Genomic DNA, 17,731 nt, shown 5'->3' with positions numbered 1-17,731 from the left:
AGAGTAAATCTGCAGCATCTTTTTATCAGAATCTTACCTTGCGCTGCCAGTTTTTTAGCTTTTCTCCTCATTAACTCGATTCTCATTGTTTCACATTTGCTGTTATTTATGCAGACTCCCAAATAGTTAAATGATTTCACCTTAAGTGTTTTTTTCCCTTTTAATGACCACACAAACTTGTTCTTCTAGCACCTGTTTGTTTAGTCCAGTCTTAAGATTTGCGATTTGTCTGGGTTGATTATTAGATTATTACTTTCTACATAATCCTGAAGGGCGTCAAGCTGACGCTGTAACCCTATGGGGGTCTGGTCCATCAAAACTATAACGTCTGTGTATAACAGCCTCCCGATCGGTGTTCCTGCCACTTTAGGAGGAAAAGATTGGATTTGCAGAAATGCTTCCTCTATGTCCGAGACAAAGAGATTAAAAAGTTCTGGTGCCAGAGGGCAGCCTTGTTTCAGGCCCATATTGATGGGTATTGCGTCCGACAACAAGCCTGTTTTGTCCAGTCTTACTCTGATGACCGTTTCTGTCTATAAGTCTTTGATGTTTTCCAAGACCAATTGAGGACAATTCCATCTTGCCAATTTACTCCACAATTTCGGTCTTCTAATGGTGTCAAACGCCTTTGACAAATCAATAAAGGCACCAAATAATCATTGTCATTTTCCTCTTGCAGTTCTGGCTTTTAATAGATTAATCAGAAAATGTTTTAGGGGAGTCCCTCTCCCCTTCACAAAGCCCGAATGCCACTGGTCTCTATGGCCTGTTGATGTGCTCCAAGTCGTTAAAGATTTTAAAAGAATTGCAGCGAAGACCTTGCCTGCCACGTCCAATAGGGCTATGGGGCGATAATTATCCGAATTCGCCTTAGCCCTTTTTTGAAAATTGGCACGACCACTGCCGCCTCCCATGACATTGGTATTTTTACTGATGTTAGAGTGTACTTGAAGAGGTGATGGAGAAATGTTCCCCATTCTGTTGGATTGCTCTTCATCATTTCGTTTGTCAGCCCATCTGGACCTGGGGCTCTAGAGTTTAACTTTGTCATGATGTTCTCGATTGTTTCTATTTCTATGTTTCTATTTCTATGCCCAGTTCTCTCTCTTTTGTAATGATCTCTGTCCTGGACACCAATTTTATTTATTATTTCTTGCATTTGGGCATAGAATTCACACCAAACGAATGCATGTATGGGATCTGCTATCAGGGCTTTTTGCAGAGCTTCCATGTCATGTTGAGAAAATGTCTGTTGTGTTTTTTGTTCTAATTTTTAACACCTGTTCCGCATCTTGGTTTAACAGTTTTTTGTGTGCAGATAGAGCAGTTAGACTATTTTTGTTTGAGCTTGTGAATCTCTTGAGTATCTGTCTGGTGCTTTCTTCTTTAGCCGATTGATATTTTTCTTTAGGGCTTTCTTCTTCTCCATTATCTGTGTGTCGTACGCATGTTGGTGTGACATTGTCTGTTTGTTGCCTCCCATTTTATAGTTTGTCTTGTATTCCTCGAATAAGGGTATATAATCTATACTAAGTTTCCCCTCTTGGTCTTGTAGATTGGATATTAGGTCAATTGGATTGGCCTTAAGCACTGGGATTTTACCTGCACATATTCTCAGTTTGTTTCTTCCTGAGTTTATTGAAACCTTATTTGCATATAGGGTTCTTACATTATTGCTGATGTTATGGCATGTCAATTTCAGTAAATTGTGGTCGCTGACCAATGTTTTCACTTCCAGGGTTTTTATTATCCCCGACATATTAGTCGAGGTACAAATGCAATTTAGAATTTATGCTGAATTAGCTCCCTTCCAGGTTGGTCTACCTGGGATGTCCCCTTGGGTTATTGCATTCAGTATAATACAGTCTCTTGACTGGATCATTTTCCTCCACAATAAACCTTGTTTTTGCTTTTCCGTTGCAATTGATAAATCGTGTTCAATGCCTAGATTGTCAAGGTCTAAACATGTACAGTTCAGGTCTCCTACGTTTATCAGGAGAGGATCATGCCATTTCACCGTCTGATCGTCCAGCAATGCCACTATGTCTTCTGGTAGAGTGTTATTCATTGCAATTGCAGGGTTCCAATATATGTTTAACAGTATCAATACTCGTGGATTTCCCACCTGAACCTTCTCGGGCTTTAAGAACACAATCTGGATATACAGTGTTGGATTAGCAGTATGCAGAAGGGTCCAGTTAAAGTTGTTTCTGATGGCGACCAGTAGGCCCGACATTGGTGGCCCTTTCGGTCCCTGGAGAGCCGGGTTTAGCAAGACCCAATAGCCTTCAAACATGGGGATTTCGGTCATCCACGTTTCTTGCTGGCAGATAACTTTCAATCCCTCATTTTGTAATTGGCCTTTTTTTTTTTCTTTTTTTTTTTAATAGTAGTGAACATTATCTGGTGTTCCAGCTGGCACCCACCCCTCCTGAGTCTCTCCTTTGGCATTATTGGTTTTGCGTTTTTTTCCGCCAAGAGGTTGATCAGCCATTTCCACTTGGCCTCGTCTCCCTCCCTCCCTCTCGCTGTCTTGTGTTGTTTCTTTCTCTTTCACTATCTCATAACTTTTTTTCGCAAACATTGAAGCCCATTGGCCTTAGGTGATGTGCTTCATCCAGTAATAGTTGTTCTACTAGTCTTGAGACAGTGTGTAAAAATACTTCATCAGTGGGTCTTTGTCGGGGAACTCAACTATAGCAAAGTCTTTGGATGTTATCAGTCTCAACGCTGGAATATGGTGTAACAATCTCACCACATTTGATCTATTTATGATCAAGCCGTCGTCAAAGTGCAGCATCCTTTCCAAGCCAAGTTACACTTGTCCTTTGATATCGTTCAGCCATTATTTTTAAAATAGCAGGCTGGATACTTTTCTCTATTGCCGGCAAAGTCGAGGGTGATCGATTCTTCCCTTGTCCTTTCTGACTCCCTTGAGCACTTCTCTGTTCGTGCCTCTCGGTGGTCTGATTTCTTCCTTTTGATGTTCCTATATTTTGGATTACAATAATTTGCTTTCTGCTTTCAAGCCTCCTACTAGGCTTCTCTGGGTTGACTTCTTGGAGGTCTTGACATTTTTGACTTATTAGTTTTGTGTCACGGCCCTGTTGTTCTTTCCGTTGTATTTGTCGGCATTTGCCCCCATCTCGTCCTACCGGGGAGTCTGCCATTGCTATGTGGTCGCTGCTGTTTTCGGGCACATCAAAGCTTTTCTCATCTTCGTGTTCATTGTCTGTTATTTCCCTTTCGGGTGATTCGCCCTCTGACGTCTGATCTTCAGAAATCCAATAGGTCGAAAGATCCATCAAGTCGGGATCTGAAGAATCGTCTTCACTTAGGTCAACTATCTCAGGTGTTTTCTTAGCTATTTCTTTTCTCTCTTTTCATACTGTATCCAATGGTGTGTTTTTTATGGTGTTGCCTTCTTTTGGCAATGTTACATTGAAAGTGTGACTCTTGTTGGATTTTTGTTTGGGTGGTATAGTCTGTTCCTTCAGTTTCTTGGTTACTATCATTTTCATTGATCCTTTCTTTTGACACTTTTATTCAGTTTTTTTTGCCAGTCTGTCTGTTTTTTTATTACTTCTTTACCTCTTTTTGTGAAGATTTCGCAGATGTTTGAGTCGTACTAGACTTTAGTAATTTCTTTGAATCCTTTTTGAGTTTCGCTGTCAGTGTCATCTGAGTCCATCTCCCTCGTGTCCAAATCTGGTGCTTTGAGCTTGGCTACTTGTCGAATTTTATTTACCTCTTCGGTTTTGAGGACCGGCCTATTGGTCGGTGAGTCTTCTGTGACTGGATTAGCCCTAATCAGGCTATTTAGTTGTTTATGTTCCAACTGGGCTGTCCTTTCTTCAAACATTAGTATGTTTTGTTGAATTTGTTTTCCATTGTTTAGGGTTTTTTAAATTGGCTAATGAGACCGTGGATCTTGCCAGTATTCTGGCGGTTTGTTGTGTCACACACAGTTTGTCCTTTCCACAGTTTGTTAAATTTTCTTGATTTTATATTTCATTCGAATCGTTTATTTTTGCAGCTGGCTGTGGATTATCCAAGTTACTGCAGGTTGAGGTCACTGTTGCCTCCCCTATAACTGATTTTCTTCTGTCCCTTTTTTCTTTCAAGATTGGCTCCAGTATGTTATACAAGACTTGCGACACCCTTTCAGTGCGGTTATCCATGTTGTTCTGTATAGCGAATATGAATCCTCCTACAAAAATCATTTTGGTGTGGACCATTGCAAGTAAGGTAGTGCGATCTTTTAATGTCCCGGCCACGTCTTCATATAGCTTCATGAATGGTGCTAGTATTGCTGACATGGTGGATATCAGAAGAACAATTATCGTTGTTGTGGCCACATAGTTTAGTGAAGTCCTCAATGCTTTGTTTCCTTCCCTTACGACCATCTATTGTCATTGTTGAAGTTTCCTTTGAAGTCCCGGGCTTTCTCGTTTCCCATAGATTTGGTTCACATGTTTCTGAGGTTTGTGTGGCTTGTCCTTTTAACACCACTTTTAGGTTGTTCCTTTTAGTTTCAGCTTGTGATCTTGCGGCGTAGGGGAACTCTGGATTGAATTCCACGTTCGTTAGTTCTTTCAATGTTTCTGGAGGTTTCACGTAGAACCTCGTCAGGAATTTTGTGTTCCAACCTGTTAGTCTTTGATTGCACGATCTGGATACCTGCCGCATCTCGCTTGTCTTCATTTCCTACAGATCGTAATCCCTCAAAGGCAAATCCTTGCGTTACCATGGTTCCTGTCAGTCTCTGAGGTTTCCATATGTTCTTTTCCTGCAAAGGGCACATGTAAGAGAACCCTTTCTGTTTTGCAGAGGGTTCACTGCTATTCCTTGTATATGGGAGCCACATTCCTTGATCTTGACCTGCTCCACTGAGATTGTTGGTTAATTTACTTTTTTTGAAGATGTGTCGTTTAGGTGAGCTTGCTGGTGTGTGCCATCCCTTTTGCTTTTCGTTCCTTTGCTGTTGAAGTCGGGGACGAGCATACTCCCTTTACCTCCTGGGCACTTTTCCTTTTTGTGGCTAAGCCATCTTTGGGCCCTTCCAGGGTTCTGTTCAAAGGTTAATTAGGCCGATCCTCGCTTGCGGGGGGCGTGGCTAAAGTCAACCACCCCATTTGTCAAGTTGAGGGTTTTTGTCGAGGGGTCCACCAACCGCGTGGACTGTTCCCCTACCTTGCTCTCTGCACCTTTCCCGTTAGGAGTTAATTCTTGGAGCTTTCGTTTCATACATGATGGGCGTCTGCCCTAGTTCTGTTCGTGTTGGGTGGCCGTGCCCATCCGTGGATTCTGCTGTTCTTATGACCATTTCCTCTCCCGTTTTTTCTTCTAATTGGCACAGACTCAGGTTGTCGATGTATTGTGCTGTACTCGCCCATATGTTTACTTTAATGTTAAACTGGCATGCACTACTAGTGGCATTGGTTGTCTGGTTGTCTAAACTGCTGAGAGGGGTGGGTTTTTGCCTGTGCCCTATTGGAGTCGAACTCCGTCCCAAGCAATCTGCCTCATTTCTAATAGCCTTTGGCTGTGGCAATGTTCTTATGGGGCTAATTAGCCGTGGGAGTGAGGAGACTGACATTCTCTTCGCCCACTTCCCACTTACCGTCTCTTCCGCCAGTGCAGGTATCTTCTTCCCTGGTTAGCTGACACCGGGCACTCAGCTGACACTCTGCTACGCTTCGCTTACTGGGCAGGTTTTGTGTGCTGGCAAGCGTATGCAGAGTCTGCAGCACAGCGGACACTCAGCTTGCAAACTATACAAGCTCTTCAATCTCCTAGCACTTGCCAATTAAACCATAATGTTTTGTAGAATGCCACAGCTCAACATTACACCAAACATCATTTCCAAGGAAGTCAGGATAGTGAGTTCAACAGAATGAAACAAAGCACATTTTTTGCCTAGATAAATAAAATGGCACTAGATATCATGCTGGCACTTTACAAAAATGAATGAATTCCCAAGGATGCATTCAAAGAGGCACTTACCTCATCTTTATCTGCATCTTCGTCCACTTCGTAAACGTGAGCTGGCAGCTTTTCTGATTTGGTTCCTTTACTAAATAAATATGAAAACAGTAAAGTTTATAGAGCAACTGATATCTAAATTATTGTCTTAGTCATATGATGCTGACAATCTTAATTTATTACACATCAAAAGCATGTACATAAAAACATTTCCCACCAAACACAACAAATAATAAATAAGCAGTTTCTTTAATTTAATGTGCTAGACACTTTTATTTAGGAAAAGGTATGCCTGATAACTTATCCACGTTCAAAAGACCAAAGAACTGGAGGTCTCTTCAAACCAGAAATGTAGACCGTTATGGCGGATCAGTCAAATCACATGCCGGTAGAACAGAGGCTTCTTTTAAAGTTACAAAGCTGTGCATATTGTGGTATATAGAAGGCCTAGCACATGGCCTCCCTTCAAAAGAGATGAAAATAAAAACAATTCTAATTGCATAAATTGACAAAAAATAATGCAAACAAGATAATAAACTAAACAAAACAGAATATGAACTATGCAATACCAGTTAAGTTAATAGGGCAACCAGGACAGAGTGAAAAATATGATGATTGAGCAAATACAGCAACATTTCCCATGATGCAAAGGTGCTGAGGAACAAAAGAGATATCAAAATTGAAAATCAATTCATGAGCAATTTTACAGTCAAGGGTTAATGAGAAATATTGTTTCAATCATAAAGGACAATATTTTTCTTCTAATGAATACATTCATCCCAGAGATTCCTTTTGTAATGAAAGTCTCCCAAATATACCACCAGAGGACAGAGAATAATTGCAGGGGGGCAGGGGAAGAGGGCGGGGAGGCTGTGGCGAGCAAGGAAGTCTGAATTAAACCATAATGTTTTGTAGCATGCAACGACCCACTCAACCACATCACCAACAATGGTGTCAAGATAATAATGGTTTGTAAATGTGCGACTAGATGCCCATATAGCTGTCTGACAAATGTCAAACAAATAATTCCCCTCAATAATTCCCCTCTGTAACACAGAAGTAGCTGCCAGGCCTCTTGTAGAATGGGCCTTCCGGGTTCAGGAACATCTTTGTTTGCCAATTCCTAGCAGGTTTAATGCAGAAGATTTCAGTGTATAGATCTTGTAATGGGTCTCTCCCTCCCTCGTATGCCGCTGATTTGTGTATTGGGTATGTTCCCTTCTACTGCCGATTGGTGTTCTAATAAACCTTTGGGTGTACAGAGCCCTCTTGATGGCTAAATGAAAACACATTTTGAGGCTTCGGAAGAGGGACGTGCGACCTACTATGGATGACTGGCTGTACAGTTTCTCGCTTCTTTCAAGTGGGAGCGAGTGTCTTTCCAAATCAAGCAACAGGACAGTATGACAATTCTTGGGGTACTTTTAATGATTTATATGTTTAACATGCTCATCCATCCCGCTCTCCCCCTTTCCTTTTTTTATATCTTTTTTTCCTTTGACCTGAAATGTTGATTTGATGTCAGTGTATGCTTCTACTGTTCTCTTTTCATCGATCTCTGTATTTGTTTTTACCATGATTAATTCTGATTATTAAACCCATAAAGTATAAAACAAAATAATAATACTATGGTCCATCTAGAAATAGTCTGTTTTGAGGTAACCTTTCCTTTTCGGGTTCTACAAAGCCAATGAACAACTAATCATTTAGACAGTACTCCCTAGTCCAGGAAACATAGAAACTCGCAGCCCTCTTGGGATCCAGTGTATGAAACTGTTCTTCAATTGTAAAAAGAGTAGGTTGAGGAAAACACAGCAAGATGTATTTTCTGCAGAAAAGAAACTGAGGCCACTTGGAGGAAAAAGGAGGATCAGACCCTAAATGTAACCACCTCCTTCGAGAAAATCAGAAGAGATGGAAAAGGCCTACATCTCTGAGACCAGTCTAGCCGATGATACTGCAACCAAATAAAAACAATCTTAAGCATAAGCATCTTAAGATTACAATGCTTAGGCTGATAAGGTGGCTCCTTGAAGAAGATCACGACCAGAGGAAGGTCCTGTGATAGAACCATGAAGGATTTGGTTGGAAATGTGTGAACTAGCCCTTTCAAAAACAAACTGCACTACTGTTGAAATGGAAATATATGACCACTCTTGGAGTTTTCTCTTAAATATAGAAAGGGCCATAAAATAACCTTATGCAATACCAAGATAAAGGTCACCCTTTGCTTAAGATAAAGAAACTTAGCACTGTGCGAATGGGACAGAAAAACAGTTAAATGATCCTTTCATGGTTGTAACTAGCGAATTTGTGCAGACTTCAAGCATGGATGAATTTGGTCGACAGGTGACTAGTTGACCTCACAAACAAGTACCTCTTCAGACAGGTCGCACTTCTGCTATCTCAGCATCTTAACAGCCATTGTTGAGGATTAAATTGTCTGTTATTCGTTTGAAGTACCCTGTTACAGGCCTGAGACAGAATGCTTCAATGGGATCCTTCGAGGAAGGCAAAACATGTCACAACAGGACTAGCTGAGAGGTTCCCTGTGCCCAGACCACAGTAAACAAAATCACAGTTACGCCACTATTTCAGCTTTCTCAATGGGGGTATTCATGCACAAAGGGGGAATAAATGCACAAAGTGCAAATCCCTGCGGATCACTAGGGCTTCTCCAATAGTGCTACCCAAAGCATCTTCCTGGGGCAAATTGTCCTGCCCAACTTGCATGTGCTGGAAGCTGTAGTTCATTCTCTTGGGCATTCTGTCTGCCCTCCATATGCTGCAATGTTGTTCACCTAAAACTGTATATAGTGCATGGTGGTGGTATTGCTCATCAGCATCTGGACAGTCATCACCTGGACCAATGGCAAGAAAGATAATAATGAAAGGTGAATTGCACTCAGCTTTAAACTGTTGCTGAGAAAATATTTTTCACTTCCCTTAGATTGTAATTGTTGAACGCCCTTGGGAACCGAGGTTCGAGTCAGTAGAGAGGGTGAAGAGAGACAAAAGGTGCGTGTGCGCACAAAGTATGTGTGCAGCTGGTGCGGGGTTAATGTGGTAGCTGCTTCTTAGCGGTAGGTGTGGTGGTTGAGAGGTCAGGAGAATGTGTACGCTCCGGCAGAATTAATCCAGCTCGAGAGTGGCTGCGTTAGGCCTGAGGAGAAACGCCTGGCTGGGGGTGTTAAACCAGCGGTGGTTACTTAGAGTGATGGGGAGTGAGCGGGAGATGTTGATATGAGAACAGTTATACCGAATGGTGTCATAGTATCCCTGTGTTCTATTTGAGTGATGGTGTAAAGAGGAGAGTAGGTGTGAGGTGTGGTATCATATGTTCATTCGAATGTTCCCGCAAATCAATGCATATTATGTACGTTCCCCACACTCAGCTAATTCCCTACACTCAGCTAATTCCCTACACATTCAGCCATTCCTACACACTCAGCCATTCCTACACACTCAGCCATTCCTACACACTCAGCCATTCCTACACACTCAGCCATTCCTACACACTCAGCCATTCCTACACACTCAGCCATTCCCACACACTCAGCCATTCCCCCCCACTCAGCCATTCCCCCCCACTCAGCCATTCCCCCCCACTCAGCCATTCCCCCCCACTCAGCCATTCCCCCCCACTCAGCCATTCCCCCCCACTCAGCCATTCCCCCCCACTCAGCCATTCCCCCCACTCAGCCATTCCCCCCACTCAGCCATTTCCCCCCACTCAGCCATTTCCCCCCACTCAGCCATTTCCCCCCACTCAGCCATTTCCCCCCAGATCATTCACCAAAAGCTTGAGAAGGTGGGCCTTCTACCCATCAAGGATGCATCCTTCACCAGAGAGGACGACCATGGCTGACTAAATGAAGCACCCTGAAGACTCTATGGGGAAGCCTATCATTGAAGGTCCTGGCATATATGTCGAGCAACATGGAGAAGATCCATAAACCTACAAAACTACCCCACAAGGGGTCTAATCAATCGTAAGTTACCTCCTTGCATTGGCATGAGACTTCAAACAGAGGCAATGCATCTATCAAGGACTACTCTTTCTTTAATAAGCGGATCTGTTCCCAGTAGCCATGTAATTCCAATCTAGAAGGAATAGGTTCAGAGAGCCCACTATTTTGTACTTCCTTATATTATAGTACAAGCTTATGCCACCCATGCCTCAATGTACCCCCATAGGATACCGTATTCATTATTTTGTTCTTGCCAACCATTAGGTGCATTTTACTAAAACCATCAAAGGTTAAAACAGTCATTTCTGTAATCAATGAATTGGAATATCAGATAATTCTCAATTACTCAATCTTTTCCTGCAAATGGGTGCTAATTGCATTAATCAGGACAACAACTTCATCACTGATGAGTCATAATATACCAATATTAAGCATGAAGAAAAATCATGATTTGTGAGGATATCTCGTCTGGAAGTTGCAGTAAAAAGGAGAGAGCAGAGAAAGGAATTTCAATTCCTCTCTTTCTCTGCCCAAAATACACACAAAGTAGGAGGAAAACAGTAAGACATGGATCTTCCATTCTCACATAAATTATTTATTTGAAGTCAGCCAACTTAGAGTAAGGAGAGTTCCTTCCACATTTCCTGTAATTATATGACAATATATGAAATTATACAAATTAGGGTTGGGTGAAATACAAGTGTTGATTAGCCAACGTGTTGCGATGGATACCCATGGGAGGAGGACATGAGGCTACCGATTTGAAGAAGTTAATGGCAGACTTTCATTGTTGCCGGTAACTGCTTCCCTCTGAATTGGGCTGTTCAGTTTCTAGCTCTGTTTTATATGGATGTAGTGAATGAACAGTGTTGGGCTCCCAAAAACTATGCTGAATTGACTTTAGGCGGTTTCTTGCAAAAGCGCAAGGAGGGGTAATTGTGTTGGTTCAGCTCCATGAGGAGTATGATGCCGACCCTCGAGTGCCCCCCTCCATCACAGCACCTTTAGGATCTATACTTGTGTGTCCAATGGTACCTTATGGACCCTTAGGAGTCAGTAGATGGTGTAGTGAGCTATTGTTAGTTGCGCACAAGATAACGAGTGGTTCATTTTTTGTGCAGACATGTTTTCAAGAATACACGTTGCTTTCAGGCACAAGCATACAATGTTATGTTTTCCCATTGCAGGCATTTGTTGGCTTGTTCGCTGTGTCCATGTTTGAGGTGATGCAGATTTAATGACTCGTATGATTCTCTTGAAGATGTTATGAAGTTGAATGTACCAAACAGACAGGTAAGCGCCTCTATTTTGAATTACTTTTCCAGACTGCTGTAGTCAGTCTATTTATAAGTGCCTTCAGATTCACATTCACCATTTGAATTGTAACAAATATTTGTTATACCAGTTAAGGGTTGATTATGTGCCCCGATTCTGTGCGTTTGCTCTCTTGTAGGACAAATTGGACAATAAGGGTGGCAGTGATTAAATATTTGTGAAGACCCAAAAAAGACCCAAAGACTAAGCATGTTTGATCTTTTTATTGGTCTTGAAGGTGGTGATATTGAATGACTTGTGCTGGCACCAAGACCCGTCAACCAGATTTCTGATATCCATTGTAGTGATCTGAACACAGTGATAAACTACATAAGTCAACAGTAAGGTTTGCAATGTGTGTTACCACTATGTTGCTTTGTTTAATATCATTTTTGGTACACTTTCAGGTGAGCGTGGAATAAAGTAGGTCAAAAATCCCAACCCGAGTATCTTTTGAAGTATTTTGATATTATTGTGGTTTTACAAGTGCAATCACATTCTGTTTAGAGCAGCTTAGGTGAGGGAATTATTTTTCTGCTATACCTATTAGATCGGTGGCGCATCAGTGTTCTCTATGGAGCGTAGTTGCGCAGGGGCCCATGGAGCCTTTCCAGAGGGACATTTTGAGTTTAGTAATATAGGATGATAAGAATGGAGGATGGTCCACCCTTTTTTGTGATATTAGGATTATCCCATTGTCGGACTTTCCCTAGTTTAAAAGGGGTTATGGTTACTAGGTGAGCTGTGTTTGCATAAGTAGTTAAACCAAAACTCAATCCCCAGGAACAGGAAATAGGGTGATCAATTTCCTGCCTTCTAAACCCTGATAAGCAAAGCTTTGATTAATTTGTGAGGAGAATGTAATGAACAGATATAAGGGCTGCATATTCAAAAGGTTTGTTTTTCCTCAAATAACAGTGTGGACAGAACCAGAGACAAGTAGTGCCTTATGAACCTAATCAATCAGAATTTACACACAAGTTAATACTGAAGACACTTCCTTAAATACAGTGCAAGGTGAAGATCTTTGAGAAACAAAGCAATTAATTGTGGTGTGCAGTAGAGCCATTACTTTTTTTTTTGTTTTATTGGTTACAAATTAATTCAACCTTTAACATCAGATATTCACATCAATTACATAATGAATCACTTTTATATAGTAACAAAAAAGGATCAAAGTAGTGAAAGAAAAAACAAGGTTTTCACTTTTTTTTTTTAAAATATACACAATAAAAGTTCAATCATTACAGAATCAATACATGACAACTGTGTTTACAGTGGAGGTTGAAGATTCTGACAAACAATGGTTTCACATAGCTTCAATATCTGAGGTGACCTTAATTCTAAGTTTGTGAAACACTTTGTCAAGTAGCTGTTTCAGGGCATCACAGACTAGGAATACATGCTTCATTGTTTCTCTCACAGATTCGTTTTACTGAATCTGCAGAAAGCTGCGGCCTCCGTGACCAAACCATATCTTAACAATGTATCCTTTGACCTTGTTAGATTTAGGCAACATCTCAAAAAGGTTGATCGCACAGCCTTGCTGGCCTAAATTGATAGATATGGGACCAGACACCCTTGCTTTTTATGGTCAGCCTTAATATGACTTATTACGGGATATGTGTGGAACTCTGTCACAATGTTGGCCCAGTCTGCTGTGAAGCAGGCCTTCTTAACTGTATCTGGGGTTGCCTTTAAGGTCTGTCGCTGTGCAGCCCATTTCTACCAATGTCAGAAGGACTAACCCCCTAAGATCTTGAGATCCCCCAAATGACCCACTCACATGCTTCTGCAAAATCCTCCATCAAGGAATTAGCTGATGGTAGGAGGATTTTCCCATAGATTGTCAGAGCGTTCTGGCCTTCAAAGAGGTAATGCCTAGTATCTGATAATTGCATGTGGCATGCGAGTGGAAGACTAAGGACTCTTCTCCAGATCAGGGCTTCCAAATTTGTTAGGTAATCTATCAGGGCCGGATTGTATATCTCGATCCCATACAGCAATTCTGGGACAATCTTGCCCCTATAGTAGTGCAAACATGGAAGAAGAGAACATTTGTTAAATTTAGAATCCACCCTTTGGAGTTGGTTTGCAAGTTTAACAGCTTTGGTGTGCAGCCAAGAGCGCATAGAAACAAGGGATGGGTTGAAATTAATAATAAAGCCCAGATATACAAAAAGGAGTCAATCCTCTCCACCAGGTCCGTTTGTACGTGCCAGCTTGAAAAGAATTGGTTTACGATTCGGTGATGGTTGCATTACCTTTGTCTATGCAGGATTGACATGTAATAATTCTCACTCACAAAGGCAGAGAAGGCGTTTCAAATGCGTTGGAGGCCAATCGGGGTGTTATCGAAAACAAGATAATCATCTGCATATCCAGTTAGAGTGGACATTTTTAGGGTTGCCAAGGCAGCTGGCTGCAAATGTTGGTCTATTTCTGCCATATATAGGTTGTAGAGGCATGGTGCCAAGACACACCCCTGCCTCATCTGATGTGACATAATGCCTTGCTGGGTCAGGCTTACTTGTAGTGATGACTGTGTAGGGCAACCAGCAGTCTCAAGAGACCCATTGGAATGCACCATTTCTGAAGCTACGCCACAACAAAGCCTGTTCCACTGCAACAAACGCTGCGGCTAGTTCAATTGAGGCGAGAAAGACTGGGTTGCTTCCCTTTGACCAGTCCTTACACTGGATGCATTTCAGTAGCATGCCATTCAGTTGGGTGTCCATCCTCTTCCTAAAACCCATTTGCCATTTAGATAGAAGATTCTGGCTACAGGGCCAAGCTTCCAGGTGTTCTAGGAGAAGAGAGGAAAAGACTTTTGAATCCGCGTCAAGGACCGCAGTCGGGCGATAATTGCCCAAGTTCTCTCTCTCTCCCCACTTTTATAGATGGGTATAATGTGGGCTCTATCCCATGTGGGTGGGAATTGCACATATTTGACAATATATGAAAATATAAAAAGAAAGAACTTCTGCCCAAAGAGATGGATTAGATTTAAAAAGTCGATCGATTGAAAAGCCCATTTGGACCAATTGCATTGGAGTTAATGCAGCGACCAATTATTTCAATAAGTTTTGCTCGGAAAAAGGAGATCATAAAGCTCATCAGCCTCCGCAACCACTGCTCTTTCACCTATATAAATATTTTCCACTTGTGTTAGTAAGATCTTGTTACGTGTATTACAATACAGTTCACCCAATTAAACATAAAACGTGGCTTCAGAGCTAGAACAGCACACCTGTGCACAATTTAGTGGCGTAGGGTTAGGTAATGCGTCCTTATTTTCAATATCCAGGTCTACAGTGCATACATCAGTTTTCACATTGTTCACATCCGTCTCATTCGTACCAGCAGAGATAACTGTCACAAACTCACAGGGCATAGTAATGGTGTCCTCTGCAAGATCAAAAGACCTTCCTACTTGCTCACTAATCTCATTCACAACATTGAGAGTGTAACTCACTATTTGAACTGTTGTTGGGTCTAAAGACATGGACGGTAAAGTAATGTAAATTCCTGACTGAGATTCGAGTCGGTTTTGATGCTCATGATGTACCATTATGTATGTTAAGTCCCACGCAGATGAATCTTCTCCTTTAAAGCCAACAGCAGGGCTAATCACTTCCGTTAGCAATTTCGAACCTACACAACCTTGACCTCCATTCAAGTCTGATACAATTTCCTGGATTGCCTCGTCTTCATCTATAGCGTGAAATAAGTAATCTTTTTTTGATTTACAGGTGATATCAGGTTTGACAATAGTTTTAGGGACAGATGTTCTACAATGCCTTAAGAGATGACTATGATCTAAAGGCTGTCGAAGCAAGGCAGACTTGGTCGGGGAGGTAGAAGAGGTCATAACAACTGCCTTATCCATACTCACCGTCACAGGCCACACTACCATCGATGTGCCCACATTTGTACAGTTAGTATTTATACTAATCCCCAGAGCTGAATATTTCTCCGAACATGAGGATAACATTTTCAAATAAAAGATTTGTGTGCCAGAGGTAGGTCTCGTGAAAATTGGCAGGGTGCAAAGGAAGATATTGCCAGTTACAGAGGACTAGTTTTCCAACTATCAGTTGTCAGTTGCTTGTGAGCATATACAGACTCCAACAGGATGAAATAGCAACAACCACTACTTACTTTAGTTTTCCACAACATAGATATAACCACCTAATAAATGTGCTGCTTCATAAAACTCGTACCAGCTCAGCAAACAGCACTCGTTGAGCACTTGCTTGATGCGCGCGCTCACTCCCTATATACCATTTCCGTGTTGTAGGGGGCTTGGCTTGTGGTGAGCAATGACAGTTAGAAAAAGACTAGATTTATTAGCCGCTCTAGTCTATAGAACATCTACCATCAGTGACCATGAATACATATCCATACTAGTGAGCACTAGGCTCAACATACCACAAGGGTAGGTAATAGGATAAAGTCCAGTTTTTCCAGTTGATCCAGCAGAGTAAATGATCCACAAAGACAGGAGACAGAAGACAGAAGGCAGCACTCATTGAGCACTCGCTTGATGCTGCCTATATACATTTCTGGGTTGTAGGGGGCGTGGCTTGCAGCGAGCACACATGGTTAGGTAACAGGATAAAGTCAAGTAGATCCAGCAGAGTAAATAATCCATGAAGACAGGAGACAGAAGTCAGCAAACAGCACTCGATGAGCAATCTGTGCCCCTTGAGAAGGATAATTCACCAAGGTGAAACTATCCGAATTGGGAGGAGGTGCATAAAGAGTTTCAAAGTGGCGAACCCAGGCATCTTCTGCTACCGCATTGACCAGTCTACCTACAGGGGCATTACCTGTGGAATTAATTAATTACCAAAAGGACTTAGAGTCCCTTTTGACCAAGACAGCAAGCATAGCTTCTGCATCCCTTTGAAGTCGGGAGGCTCTAGATGTACGGAGCCAATTTGTGTATGCCTGCTGTATTTGCTTCATCTTTATTTTTCTAGCCTGGTCAGTTAGTGAAAAGTCCTTTCTAGTATGTCTTAATGGGCGTCTCACTGCTCTTCCTTTAATAACCACATTATTATCATATGCATGTCAATAAACAGGGGGTGAGGCTTCCAAAGGCATTGGGGGGCAATTACACTTGCTACAAAACACTCAAAGTTCTCCACTGAGAAGTCGGATTGCTTGCCGAACATAGACATAGATCCAGTCCTCTCTAAAGCGGTCTGGCTGACTTTAATTAGTAAGTGCGGTGTCCAGAGGAGACAGGTGCCGTGGATGTTCGGAGACACTGCCCTCCACCCAGAGACTGGGGCTGAGGCTACTCGGGCTGTCAGCAAAAAAAAGCAAGGAAGCTGCCAAGAGAGTGTTCACTAAATTCAGACCTCGAAATTGGAGCAATTTCCCCATCAACCACGGATCCACAAGAATATAAACAATTTTGGAGGAACTCTGCCCATTAGACCAGGTGGCCGCAGGGGGGATATCCCCAGAGATGGACCAGTTGAGAGGTGACAACCCCAAACTTGTAAAACAGTCCATCCATACTCTGCCATTCTTGACTTTTAGGTCTTCGTTGGTTGGACATACATCATACAACTCAGTTGCAGTAAGACAGTCTGAATTTAAATCTCCTGAAACCAAAACGCACAGCGAGAGAGTACTTCAACGACCTGCTCCAAAGCCCCCCCTGTACCGGTGCCAGTAAATGTTAATCACCAATATGTTTGCTGCTGGTTGGGTAACAAGTCTAATATGAGTCACTAGTATTGCAAACAAAAGCTTACGGGATGCCATTACCTCAAGCAAATGGGAGAGTGTGACCGAGGTCAAAAGGCCCCCAATAGGACGACCATTGTCGCCCTGTCGTGCTGCTTGATGGAAGGCCTTGTAACCGTCAAAGGCAGGCAGTACCTTAAGCCATGTTTCCTACAAGTTAATTACTGTAAATTCCCAGAGAAAACTGGACAGTGAAAGAATGTTAAAAGTATGAGCGTGCCATCTGAGTTAAATGCTGCCACGGAGAAGCAATCCATCCATCCCAATATTCCAGCCTCCTTGCCACCTCTATTATTGGCGAGTAGATTATCAGTCTATTGCGATGTGGAGGTAACAAGCTAGGACCAATCCCTGCTTTTTTCCGATGCCATGATTTTCCTTTTCAGAGTAATTATCTGATCCTCCACTGTAACCTGATACCCAGAGTGGTAGTGTGGATTGCCTGTGCCAAAGTTCTGCGGCGCCCCAGGAGGACATACCCCCTTCCTGGGGTTGATGAAAAATGGCACCAAATTGTAGCCCAGGAATCTCAGATTGTCCCACTTAAATATATTACATTAAAGGTAGTTTCAGTACAGAGGTCAAGGTAAAGCATAATTATCCTCTAAATTCAAAGGGTATCACAGTTCAGTCCTTACTCTTTAGTGAGATTCAGGGGTCATGAGACATCAAAGTTAGTTCATCAATTTTTGATATGT

General features: G+C 42.1%; 1 protein-coding gene and 1 long non-coding RNA gene across 10 annotated transcripts in view; one reads left to right on the top strand and one right to left on the bottom strand.

Annotated features, from left to right (window-relative positions):
* DOCK9 (dedicator of cytokinesis 9) overlaps positions 1 to 17,731 on the bottom strand; it is a 2,709,375-nt gene that overhangs the window by 1,800,184 nt on the left and 891,460 nt on the right. For all 9 annotated transcript variants that reach the window (XM_069639825.1, XM_069639823.1, XM_069639827.1 and 6 more), the window contains exon 5: positions 6,007 to 6,076. In XM_069639825.1, coding sequence (XP_069495926.1) covers positions 6,007 to 6,076 — 70 coding nt within the window. The remainder of the gene's footprint in view (positions 1 to 6,006; positions 6,077 to 17,731) is intronic.
* The window catches only part of LOC138528321 (uncharacterized), a 151,881-nt gene that overhangs the window by 72,521 nt on the left and 61,629 nt on the right, over positions 1 to 17,731 (top strand). Inside the window, exon 2 of the long non-coding RNA XR_011284120.1 lies at positions 11,144 to 11,249. This is a non-coding gene — a long non-coding RNA (uncharacterized lncRNA). The remainder of the gene's footprint in view (positions 1 to 11,143; positions 11,250 to 17,731) is intronic.

Source organism: Ambystoma mexicanum, chromosome 7q, assembly GCF_040938575.1.
Source record: "Ambystoma mexicanum isolate Mex_15411 chromosome 7q, UKY_AmexF1_1, whole genome shotgun sequence".
Classification (NCBI taxonomy): domain Eukaryota; kingdom Metazoa; phylum Chordata; class Amphibia; order Caudata; family Ambystomatidae; genus Ambystoma; species Ambystoma mexicanum.
This window is presented reverse-complemented; position numbering and strand designations above follow the sequence as displayed.